Below are 12,172 nucleotides of genomic sequence, written 5' to 3'. Positions count from 1 at the left end.
ATGCCTTTCCCGACAGAGCTTCCTCGGGGCTTGTCTGTACTTAAGGCAGGCTGTGAACTGACAGTGCAGGGGCTATTGTGGAATAACTGCATGTGCAAACAAGCCCTCTCTCCCTGTCCAGTTCCTGAGATCTAATCCCCAGTGATGGTCACAGTTATGAAGAGTGTTCATAAAACCAGGTGGAATTCATAACTGGACACAGACCTATTCCTCAAGCTGTCAAGGGGCCCTCACAGAGGGACATGCGTCAGGCCCTACAAACCCATGGCCAGCAGCAGGGGAGAGAAGCTACATAGGATGCACGCTGCTGATATTAACCCACCCAGCCTGCTTCCACCCATCATGTCCCTAAGGAACATGCCTGAGCTCCCCTGAGCCAAGTAGTCCACCTACCTTCCTTCCTGCTGTCCAGGAAACCATTATCACTATCTGCCGTGGTACGACACCAAGCCAATGGTGGCCATCACTTCGTTCTGGGAGGACGCTAGCTACTACATGGACACCCTGAACATCCTGCACTCCACACGGGATAGGCTGGTGAGTGCAGGTCCTCGCTGTGCAGGGAGCCGGGCAAATCACCAAGAACAGACTGCAAAGCTAGGCATGAATCTGGGATGAGGGACAGCAGCAGACAGGGGTTGTGTGCACAGAGGGGCACCCCATCACAGAGCCCACAAGGGACAGCTCCAACGCGAGCACATCTGGAATGCTGTGGGCAGCTCAATGCCAGAGAGGTATTGGCAGACTGGAGAGAGCTCAGAGAGGAGCAACTAAAACCGTCAAGGGGCTGGAGGGGTGAGCCTGCAGGGGATGACTCAACCGATTACCTGGCCCTCTCTTGGCTAAGTGGTGACTACAGGCAGGAATATAACAGTCTGCAAGTGTGTTAAGGGTAAAATGCCAGGAAGGAGAAGGGCTGGTTGGGGCACAAGGAGGGGCAGTAAGGAATGAGAGGTGGAGTTAAACAGCAAGATGTATTAGACTGTAGAATCGTCTGTCTCCCAAGGAAAGGGATGGAAGCAGGGGGGCTGGGAGCCAGTGAACCAAACTATATGTGATGGAAACCACTTCAAGCCAGGGGTGCAGCAGCGTCCCTTTGCCCCCCAAGTTCCAGCACCTATGGATGGAAGACACTAAAAACTAGACTAAACCAAATCCTGGCACGTGCATGGTAGAGAACAATCCGGCACTGGCAGCAGACGGTCTGGATGGGCACTAACGGGCCTTTTCTACCTCTAATGACTATTATAACTTCATTGTAGCTCCCATGCCAGCCACACCCAAACCCCTCAGGCACAGACTTTTCCTGTGGCTTATCTCTTAGCTCCTCCCCTTCACAGCTCGAGATGCACCAAATACTGGATCTGTCCTGAGGGAGGAATGTGGGCCCTACTGGTTAAAGTCAATGGAGAGACCCCCTGTTGACTTGACTGGAAACTGAATCAGTTGCACTGTAGCTCTGTGCCCTGGCCCACCGGTTGGAGGATGAGCCGCAGATAAAGTCTGACTTGATTTCCTTCTCCATCAGACATCAAATCTGGATGCTCTGAGATCCGTCCGAACCGCCGAGGATCCATCTTTGGGTGACGTCTGGAAGAAGCTGCTGAAAGAGCTGCTGGAGGACTGCAAGTGAGCCAGGACGCTAAGTGTTGGTCTTCCTGGGTACATCTACACTGCAATGAGACCCTCACTGCTGGCCCGGGCTCGCAGCGCTCAGGCTGAGGGGCTGTTCAGTTGCAGTGTAGACATTTAGGATTGGGCTGGAGCCCAGGCTTTAGGACCCTGCGAGATGGGACGGTCCCAGAGCTTAGGCTGCAGCCTGAGCCGACCCTCGTGAGCCCAAGTCAGCTGGCAAAGACCAGTCACCGTCTTTTAATCGCAGTGTAGACATACCCTCTGGGCAGCTCAGGAGTGTGACCTGCACAGCTTTCCTCTCAGAGGATGAATAATAAAGTAATAAATTGCATTGCACTCCTGCAGCTCTCCAGGATCTCACAGGGCTTTACTGATGGTCACAGGACTGCGAGTCAGGACTCCTGGGTTCCATTCGTCACTGGCTCTGGGTGACCTTGCCACCAGCAGGGGCTAGCCTTACACCAGACCTCAGAGCCAAATCTCCAAGTGTGCAGCACCCTACATGCCCCCAATGTGCTGAGCACCTTTGAAAACCTGAAGGAGTCCGGTGGCATCTTAAAGATTCTTTAAGGTGCCACCAGACTCCTTGTTGTTTCTATGGATACAGACTAACACGGCTACATCCTGATATTTGAAAACCTGGGCCTTCCTCTCACTGTGATCTAGAGTCTCACTGTGTCGAATGGGAATTATACATTGTGTAATTAACCCTAAAGGACCAGACTCAGAGCTCAGTTACCCAGGTATGAATGTTGACCTCAGTGGAGTCACTCCAGATTTTTACCGGAGTGACAGATCGCAATCTGTGAGCACCTGGCCTTGAGATCCTCACGGGAAAGATGCTATAGAAGGGCAAAGTATCATTTATTACCAAAGGGGCTGCCTGTCACAGAGTCCCTGGGCGATGCTCTGGAACTGCTCCCCACAAAGCCAGTCAGGATTTTGGGGAGCCTCCTCTCCCTCGGAGCAGACTATTTTCAGGGCAAGAAGCTTACACAGCTTCACCTCCTGGATCTCTCCTTGGGGCATTCAGCATATGCCCCTCCATGTGCTTCCCACAGCGAGTCTGCCCAGGCGGAGTCCTGGGGAAGCCAGACGGTCCTGCACACCCCTCCCCACTTCGCTTTGCAGTCAGATGTGACTCTTAGCCAGCCAGTAAAACAGAAAGTTTATTAGACGACAGGAACACAGTCTCAAGCAGGGCTTGTAGGTACAACCAGGACCTCTCAGCCAGGTCCCTCCGGGGGGCAAGGATCTTAGACCCCAGACTAGGATTCCCTGCCTCTTCCCAGCCAGCCCAAAATTGAAACCAAAAAAACCCCTTTCAGCAGGCTTCCTCCCTTTGTCCAGCTTCCCGGACCCCCTTCCTGGCTCAGGTTATAGGCTCAGGTACCGTCCCTCACCTAAAGTCATCCCCTGCTCTCCCATCACCCATGCAGAAAACCCTAGTAAAACTAAACGACATTCCCAGGTCAATCCACCCCGTTCCCTACTGCGTCACACTGCCAAACTGTACAAGAAGGCTATATCGACAATACTGCATGTGTCCCCCTGTCTCCAGAGGTTGGCTACTCTGGGCTTTTGATTGCCAGACTATGGTGCCAGCTTTCTCAGTGCCTTTCTCCGAAGCTGGATCTCCAGTGTCTGTCCATGTCCTCACCATCTATTGGCTTCCTAACCTAGCATGGAGGTTACAGATCAGGCTGTGCCCTCATGACATGTCTTCATCTCCAGAAGGGTATTTTCCAGCTGGGAGGAGTTAGGAGAAACAGGGGGCTGGCAAGCTAACGGGGTTACATCTTAGCTAAGCAGTGTCTAGGGCGTGGGGAATGTGATCATAGTCTGCAAAAGTCTGATGGGTGTCAACCCCAAGGAGGAAGGGGGATTGTTTAGGATGGGAAACGTAGGGTAATTAGGAGTGACGGGATGGACTTGAGAAATGGAAACTGAAGGCTGACTCTCAGGGAGTCCTTCCTGCCAGTGAGATCAATGAGGATGTGGGACCGGGGTGGGATCTCCATCACTTGAGACATGTAAAACTGGACTGGACAAAGCACTGGCAAAAGTGCTGCAGGGAGCAATCCTGCCTGGCCAGGAGAGGGACTGGCCATGTCTTTTCCAGTTCTGACTTACATGATGCCATGGGTCAGTTCCACATTTCTCATCTCTCCACCCGCAAGCCAAGGGGCAGGTCAGTTATCAGACCCCCATGCTCTCTGCCCTGGGTAGCTGGTGGCAGTGAGGGAACTCTGACCTCTCCCTGTTGATGCTCCTCACAGCAGGCCGCTGCCCAGTTTGGAAGGTCAGGTGACAGCCACAGTCCTGGATCAGCAGCTGAGGGACCTACGTCGTCGGCTCCTCCACCAAGTAGCCAGGTCTGCAGAGAGGCTGAGCGCTGGGATGAACCCAAAGACTCTGATCCTCAAGGTAGAGGACTGGCTGCAGAGGATCAACTCCGTCACTCCGGAGGTAGGCCAAGGCCTTGCACCCCTTCCCCAGACACCATCCCCAGGCTGCCTTGCCCGCCAGCATCTCCTCTAGTCAGGGTCGGTTCTAGCTTTTTTGCCGCCCCAAGCTGCGAAGCAAAAAAAAAAGACAAAGCTGATCGGCAACACTTCGGCGGCAGCTCGATCGTGCCGCTTCATTCTTCTGCGGCAATTCGGCGGCGGGTCCTTCGCTTCCTCTCTTCCTCTTCAGTGGCACTTCAGCGGCAGCTCAAAGAGGAAGAGAGGGACTAAGGGAAGTGCCACCGAGGACTTGGACGTGCTGCCCCTTTCTAATTGGCCACTCCAAGCACTTGCTTCCTTTGCTGGTGCCTAGAGCTGGCCCTGCCTCTAACGTCATCTCCTCTAGTGTCCAGGCTGAGCAGTCCTGGAGAAGAATGGAGACATGCTTAGCCAGGGAGCTCTCACTCTCCAGTCTCTGATCTCGCTGTTCATTCCTTGGGTCACTGGTAGCTAGGAGTGATGCTGAGTTAGTGCTGAATAGCTCCAGAGGGGCTCTCTGGTCACGCTGGGGGTTGCATCTGCAGACAGGCCTATCAGGAGGGCCAGGCTGGCATGAGGGGGGAGCCTAAGGGGCTGAGTTGGCACAGCCCCTGCCATGGGAAGGAGAGCAGCCCAGGAGCAGCCCTCTGCTCCTGCAATAGCATCTGTGAAATCTCTTCTCTCTCCTGATGTGCGGCCACCCCCAGCCCCAAGCCAGCATGCCCGATGTGGTGATCTGGATGCTGTGCAAGGAGAAGCGGGTGGCCTATGCCCGCGTGAAGGCTCACACCATCATGTTCTCCAAGGCCGGTCCCTGTGCCTGTGGCAAGCTGTGCGGGAAAACCCACACCCTCTTCCTGAAGGTAAGAGATGTGCCAGAATCTCTTAGCCGCTGTCGCTTGCCTCGGGCTGTGGGGAGCCGGAGAGCCAAGCAGGGGTGGAGCGGGCTCTGCCCACGTATGGTGGCTGCTTTTGGAGCGGGTCCAGCACGGCCCCTTTGCCTTTCTCCTGCAGAGCCCCCGGCGGGATGGGAAGGACACCATCCATGGCCAGCTGCGCATGCGAATGTGGCTGAGTCTGGTGTCCGACAGCCAGGAGTTCATGAGGCACTGCGAGGGGAAGATTGGTGTCTATGCAGAGACGGTAAGCAGGAGGAGGACAGCTCTGGGGCGAGAGGCAGAGATAATCTGCCGGGGCTTCCATGTGGGGAGGGAGGTTTGCTGGACAAGGGTGGTGCTGGAGCCGACAGAGAATGCTGCGTACACTGGGTGCACCCTCAGCAGGCCAATTGAGCCTCTTACCTTCAGGAAAACCCACACCCTCTTCCTGAAGGTAAGAGATGTGCCAGAATCTCTTAGCTGCTGTCGCTTGCCTCGGGCTATTGGGAGCCGGAGAGCCATGCAGGGGTGGAGCGGGCTCTGCCCATGCATGGTGGCTGCTTTTGGAGCGGGTCCAGCCCATAAGAGCTCATGTGCCTCGCACACCCCTTCCACAGCAGCTCTGCTCAGCCCTTCTGCCACCCCGCACTGGCTGGAGCTGCCCAGCGCTCACCCCACGCCCGGAGCCCGCCCTGTGTCTGCGGAATTGCACCTGTTCTGACCTGCTTCCGTCTGTGTCTGTCACTCCCCTGTGCCCTACTCAGTATGAGAACCAGGTGAAGATCTTTGGGAAGTGGGGGCCCAAAGGGCTGATGCAGCACCCCAGCTTCTCGGACATAACCGGGAAGATTGGTGTCCCAAGGGACAAGTTCCAGCTGCCCAAGGGCTGGCACTGGGATGGCGACTGGGCGGTGGAGCCACAGAGGAGGTGAGTCGTGTGACATGCTGTCCTGCTGAGAGCCCTTCACAGGGGCTGTCTCCTGCCAATGAGAACCAGGCCAGGAGGAAGCCCAAAAACCATTATGGGGAGGAGGAGTTTCAGGGGCTCTGGGAGAGATCTCCCATGTGTATAGTACTGTACTGTGAGGGGTGCTATGAAGTGAGCTTACACCTTTCTCTGAAACGCCGGACATGGCCAAAGGAGGAAACAGCACGAGATGGGCTTTGGGAAACATCCTGGTATGCAACAGATCATTAACTTATGACACTGGCTAGTACAGGCTCCTGGTGAGGGAAGGTGTTTAAAGGGTTAAATGTGCCTTCCGCTGAGTCCCCCACATCAGTGTTGGAGTAGGATGGGAAGAGCTGAGCCAGTGAAGGGCCTAGAGAGCTGATTGCACAGCTAAGCTGTGGAACTCACTGCTGCAGGATACTATTGAAGCAAAAAGATGAGTCTGTTTCCAGGAGAGATTAGACATGTCCCAGTCAGGATCGCATCTGCAGTCATGCTAGCGAGGACTATTGCCCCGGGGCTCTCAGACCTTGTATCAGGCCTCAAGGTGTGAGTGGATCTCCAGCTGGGGTCAGGAGGAACGTCCTCCCTCACTGGTGGAGGGTTCCAGATGGAGGTGCCAGGTACTGGACTAGAGGGACAGGTCCCTGAGGTTTGATGGGAGAGAACAGGAGATGACAGGAGGATCCATGCAGAGCTGTCCGGCCAACCCTTTGGAAAAGCTATGAGATGAGACTCCTGCATTCCTGACTCTGCCCTGGCCTCCTGCACAGGCTGCTGCTGGATACTGAGACCAACCACAGTGAGGTGCTGGAGGAGGTGTACGAGAACGAGAGCCGGCAGCCAGGGGAAGAGTGGGCCCCAGCCCCTTCTCCCAACACTGATGCGGTGAGGAGAGGAGGGAGCCCTGGGTGCAAGCAGCACTGGCTGGTGGGAGGTGTCATCTTGGAGGTTGTTTTTCATTCATTTGTGCCATCAAACCAGAACCTCTCCAGCCCCTCTCCAGGATATATACCAGCTCCAGCCTGCAGCCTGGCTTTCTGCCCGCCCTGGTTTGCGTCTACCTTTTCCCAGGGATGCCCAGAGGCTTTGGTCTCCATGGTGCTGACACTTTCCCTGGGCCCTGGTCTCTGAGGACATTATTTGCAAAGGGGTTCAGCTCCCAGCAGCTCCTGCTGTGACACTCAGTGCTTTGGATGTGTCAGAGGGCTCAACCCATGACAGGCTGGGCTCTCCAGAGAGTCTGGCCCTGACCATGGCTGCTGGACCCTTCTGAAAGGTCCGGGGCACCTCCAGCAAACATGCTCAGCTCCACAGTTCCCCTGTTGTCTCGGTTCCAGGGCGGAGCCGCTGTCTCCCCAAAGGAAGGGATCGTGTGCCCTAAGGGCTGGCACTTCGAGGAAGGCTGGAGGGTGGAGGTGAACCGAGCTGTGGATGAGTCTGGTAAGTGGCCTTCCCATGCTTGTTTCCAGGGAAATCGGTGTGGCCACTGTGGAGCAATCAGAGAGCCAGGACCAAGCTGCTGCCCACCCTGATTTGTGGGGCTCAGTGCTGACTGTGTTCTCCTGGGCACATCCTGAAGGGTCTGTGGGGCAGTCTTTGCGAGGGCCATTCAGCAGCCCAGAGTGAGTTTAGCGGGTTCCCAGCAGACAAGCATCCTCATCACAGGATCACCGACACCACCACTGGTACAAGCTTCCCATCTTGCTGGCAGCCTCAGCAGACAGGCCATGGAGACTGAGCTCCCCTATCACCCTTGGAGGAGGCTGCTCTAGACCTGGGTTGGTGGGCACATGAGGGGAGTTTCCTAGGCTTTCCCTGCTGGCAGACAGAGAGAGCTGGTGCATGAACACGTGTACTGGCTGCAGCTTCTCCCTGCCAGCCTCAGTCACAGGATCAGCACCTTGTCCATCCCAGGCAGTTGGGGAGTGAGCCCAGGCAGCAGGAGAGGCCATGCAGGAGGTTGCCTGGTTTCATGAGAGAGGGTCCGATCACCAGGATGTGAGCACACCTTCCTGGGGCCTCCTCCCAGGTCCTGATGGCAGCACGGCTCCTCTCTCAGGCTGGGAGTACGGCATTGGCATCCCCCCCACTGGAACCCCCCAATCCTGGAATGCTGCAGAGAAGACATACCACACACACCGGCGTCGGCGCTGGCTGCGGAGACGCTGTCGGGACCTGAACGCTCAGAACCAGGAGCAGGAAATCGCCTCCTTTCTCCAGCTGGTAAGTGGTGGCAGTGGCCGAGCTCTGGGGCTGTGCTCATGGTGCCTATGGGGCTGGCTCGGAAGGGGCTGCTCCCAGCACCCGAGAGGTGAGGGAGCGTCAGACACACACCACACTGCGAGGACAAACCCTCAGCTGGTGTAAGGCGGCCTGGCTCCTCTGCAAATCACCGGGGCTCCACCAAAGTCAACTGAGCTGTTTGGAGATGCACTCCCCCAGGTTCACGGATTGTACTTGAGCCTCTGAAGTCTGCAAAATGGAGCTGGAAAGCTCCAAAGTGTCTCAGGGTGAAACCTGATGGCCAGGGAGGGGACTTGCTTCGGGGAAATCTTACGGAGGGTCAGGATTGAATCTGAGCTGGATCCTTGTGGCGCAGCTCTTCCCTCTTTCTCAGGACTGTCCCATTTTTGCAGCACTCGACAGGGAAGCCGGCGGAAGAGGACACCTGGGAATATGCCTCCTGTTTTGGCTGGAAGTTCCACCTGCAGCCCCGGCTGCATGACACTTACCGGCGGCGCTGCTGGCACAGGAAGCTCGTGCCTGTGCAGCCCGCCAGGGTGGCTCCCATTTTCCTCTTGGAGGGCTCCCTGGTAAGAGGCCAGGCAGCAAAGGGGCATTGCCCTTGGCTGTTCATTTGGCCGCTATTCTAAGTAAGATCCTGTCCCCGGCTAGCCAAACGCTAGAATGGCTGGGAACCCCTTCCCCCCTATCACCTGGCCAGACCCATGCAGACCCATGCACTGGGCATGACAGGAACTGGGAGGCTCGTAGGCAGCAGCCTTGCAGAGTGAGCCAACAGGAGGCTTCCCTGAGGCAGGCAGATCTCAGCTGGAAACCCCCGGCTGCAGCTGATCCAGTAGGAGCTGTGCATGCAGCCTTATGCCAATGGGTGGTCTCAGGCTAGAGAGGGAGGAGTGCAACCCCTGGCCCATTGTCTCCAGTTGGAGCCTCTCTTCTTTCCTCTCCCAGAAAGCACCTGCCCAGCCACTATCACAAACCACTGGCCCAAAGCAGGGTCTCCATAGGCTAGAGAGGGCTGATTGACACAGAAGGGTCATCCTGCCCCAAGGTAGCTCACAGACCCAAGGCAGGGTGCTCCTGAGCCCCCAGGGAGATGCAGCCATAGAGAGGAATGGAGAGGAATGATGGGGATGGTTACAACAGAGGTGGGAGGAAGTGGTTGTTGTGTTAGTGAGGATGTATAGCCAGGGCAGGGGCTATAGACTCCGTGGAGCTGGAAACAGGAAGCAGGACCTGCAGCCGGAAGGGGGTGCTGAGGGCATCCTGGCAGTGAGAGCTCCACCCGGGTCCCAGCACTTCCAGCTGGACGTCCTGCAGCTGAGGGTGCCCAGGGGCTGAGGACTGCTCTCTGCTCAGGGCATGGAGTTTGAAGATCAAGAGAAGGAGGAAGGAGAAGAGAAAGAGAAACAAACGGAGCAAGAGAAAAAGATCCTGGAGGAGGGAGAGAGAGAGAAGAGGTCCCCAGCCCAGAACATCCTGCAGCTGAACACTCCTCTGATCACCTGTGTCTTCCAGCGTGAGTCACTGGCATGGAGGGGATCACACCTGGCCCCAGAGCCCTAGAAGGAAGGTAGCCCCCCAATCTGTCCCTCCATCCACTGGTTTCAGGGTCCCTGCGATCATTGGCTCCTCCTGGGCCCCTCTCCATGGACGGAAGGACTGAAGCCTCTGCAGCTGGGCCCTGGATGGTGGCAGGAATGGGGGGACACCGCAGGGCACCTCTGCGTAACAGGTGAGGAGGAGTGTGGGTGAGACCTGTGAACTCTTCATATTCCAGAGCCCAATTACTACCAGCTACACTGCTACATCTACCAAGCCAGGGATCTGACACCAAGCGATGGCAGGAGCTCCTCCGGTAGGTGACATGAGGCAAACCCCGCCACCCTCAGCACATGCTTCTTCAGACCGTCCCTGCTCTACCCCACCCATCTCCTGGCACCCCCAGATCATAACGCCTGGGGGCCTAACACAAATATTCTTGGTGCGACCCTTGGTATAACCCTCCAAGGCCAGATAGGTCCCCCCTGTTGGGCATGGGAGCTCTGAATGGCCTACGCTGTCAGGGCCGGCTCCAGGCACCAGCTGAGCAAGCTTGTACTTGGGGCGGCAGATTCTACGGGGCAGCATTCCGCCCAAATCTAGGGCGGCACGGCTGCCTTTTTTTTTTTTTTCGCTGCTCTGACCGCCCTGTTGGGGGCGGAGGAGGGGAGCGCCCTGCAGCAAACTTGGCAGGGCAGCCCGCGTCCTTGCCGACTGGAGTGGAGCGGAGCCCTCCCGGCAGGCGGCGCAGCAATCGGGGCCGCGGGGTGAGTGCCCCGCTGAAGCGCTGGCCGCCCCGCTTCTGTCTCTCCCCCACGCTCCCTCCCCTTCCCCCACATTAGACTGGGCGCGCACTCTGCAGCACAGGGAGTCCCCTGACTCCGGTTGCCCTGTAGAGTTTTTTGTTTTGTTTTCCCCCTGCTTTGCCGGCCGCACCATTGTTACTCCCCCTGCCCCCCCGCTTTGCTGTTCCAGCCGTGCCATTTTTGTGTTGTTCCCCCCCCCGCTTTGCCACTCCAGCCGCGCCGTGTCCCCCCCTGCTTTGCCGCTCCAGCCGCGCTGTGTCCCCCCCCCCACTTTGCCGCTCCAGCCGTGCCGTGTCCCCCCACTGGCTTTGCTGCTCCAGTCCCGCCATATTCCCCCCACCCGCTTTGCTGCTCCAGCCGCGCCGTTTTCTTCCCCGTTTTGGTGCTCTGGTGGCCCCACCCTCTTTTTTTTTTTGCTTGGGGCGACAAAAAAGCCAGAGCCGGCCCTGTACGCTGTACAAACAGTGGTCCTACAGGTTCCCTGCTGCTGGGCGCACAATGTCCAATGGGCTGCACGGTGCCCCTCAGATAGGTCAGTTCTACATCTCTCTCACGTTGTTATGTCCAGACGGGAACACTGAGACGCTGCCCGCTCTGACGGATTCCTACAGGACTGGAGTGGACGTGTTATTCCTTGACTTTAGCAAAGCTTTTGATATGGTCTACCACAGTATTCTTGCCAGCAAGTTAAAGTATGGGCTGGATAAACAGACTATAAGGTGGATAGAAAGCTGGCTAGATTGTTGGGCTCAACGGGTAGTGATCAGTGGCTCCATGTCTAGTTGGCAGCTGGTATCAAGCAAAGTGCCCCAAGGGTCGGTCCTGGAGCCAATTTTGTTCAATATCTTCATTAATGATCTGGAGGATGGCATGTACTGCACCCTCAGCAAGTTTGCAGATGACACTAAACTGGGAGAAGTAGATACACTGGAGGAGGAGTAGATACGCAGGAGGCTAAGGATAGAATACAGAGGGACGTAGATAAATTAGAGGATTAGGCCAAAAGTAACCTGATGAGATTCAACAAGGACAAGTGCAGAGTCCTGCACTTAGGATGGAAGAATCCCATGCACTGCTACAGACTAGGGACCAAGTGGCTAGACAGCAGTTCTGCAGAAAAGGACCTAGGGGTTACAGTGCATGAGAAGCTGGATATGAGTCGACAGTGTGACGTTGTTGCCGAGAAGGCTAACAGCATTTTGGGCTGTATAGGTAGGAGCATTGCCAGCAGATTGAGAGATAAGATCATTCCCCTCTATTCAACATTGGTAAGGCCTCATCTGGAGTACTGTGTCCAGTTTTGGGCCCCACACTACAAGAAGGATGTGAAAAAATTGGAGAGTCCAGCAGAGGGCAACGAAAATTATTAGGGGGCTGGAGTACACGACTTATGAGGAGAGGCTGAGAGAACTGGGATTATTTAGTCAGCAGAAGAGAAGAATGAGGGGGGATTTGATAGCTGCTTTCAACTACCTGAAAGGGGGTTCCAAAGAGAATGGCTCTAGACTTTTCTCAGTGATACCAGATGACAGAACAAGGAACAATGGTCTCAAGTTGCAGTGGGGGAGGTCTTGGCTGGATATTAGGAAACACTATTTCACTAGGAGGGTGGTGAAGCACTGGAATGGG

The 12,172-nt window shown here is 56.1% G+C and overlaps 1 protein-coding gene across 1 annotated transcript in view; it reads left to right on the top strand.

Annotated features, from left to right (window-relative positions):
• The window catches only part of FER1L5 (fer-1 like family member 5), a 94,196-nt gene that overhangs the window by 46,747 nt on the left and 35,277 nt on the right, over positions 1-12,172 (top strand). Inside the window, exons 17-28 of the mRNA XM_030549417.1 lie at positions 413-537; positions 1,529-1,629; positions 3,915-4,104; positions 4,829-4,984; positions 5,136-5,264; positions 5,764-5,927; positions 6,725-6,839; positions 7,292-7,394; positions 8,014-8,177; positions 8,591-8,767; positions 9,555-9,714; positions 9,976-10,053. Coding sequence (XP_030405277.1) covers positions 413-537; positions 1,529-1,629; positions 3,915-4,104; positions 4,829-4,984; positions 5,136-5,264; positions 5,764-5,927; positions 6,725-6,839; positions 7,292-7,394; positions 8,014-8,177; positions 8,591-8,767; positions 9,555-9,714; positions 9,976-10,053 — 1,662 coding nt within the window. The remainder of the gene's footprint in view (positions 1-412; positions 538-1,528; positions 1,630-3,914; positions 4,105-4,828; positions 4,985-5,135; positions 5,265-5,763; positions 5,928-6,724; positions 6,840-7,291; positions 7,395-8,013; positions 8,178-8,590; positions 8,768-9,554; positions 9,715-9,975; positions 10,054-12,172) is intronic.

This window comes from Gopherus evgoodei, chromosome 2 (genome assembly GCF_007399415.2).
Source record: "Gopherus evgoodei ecotype Sinaloan lineage chromosome 2, rGopEvg1_v1.p, whole genome shotgun sequence".
NCBI classification, from domain to species: domain Eukaryota; kingdom Metazoa; phylum Chordata; order Testudines; family Testudinidae; genus Gopherus; species Gopherus evgoodei.
This window is presented reverse-complemented; position numbering and strand designations above follow the sequence as displayed.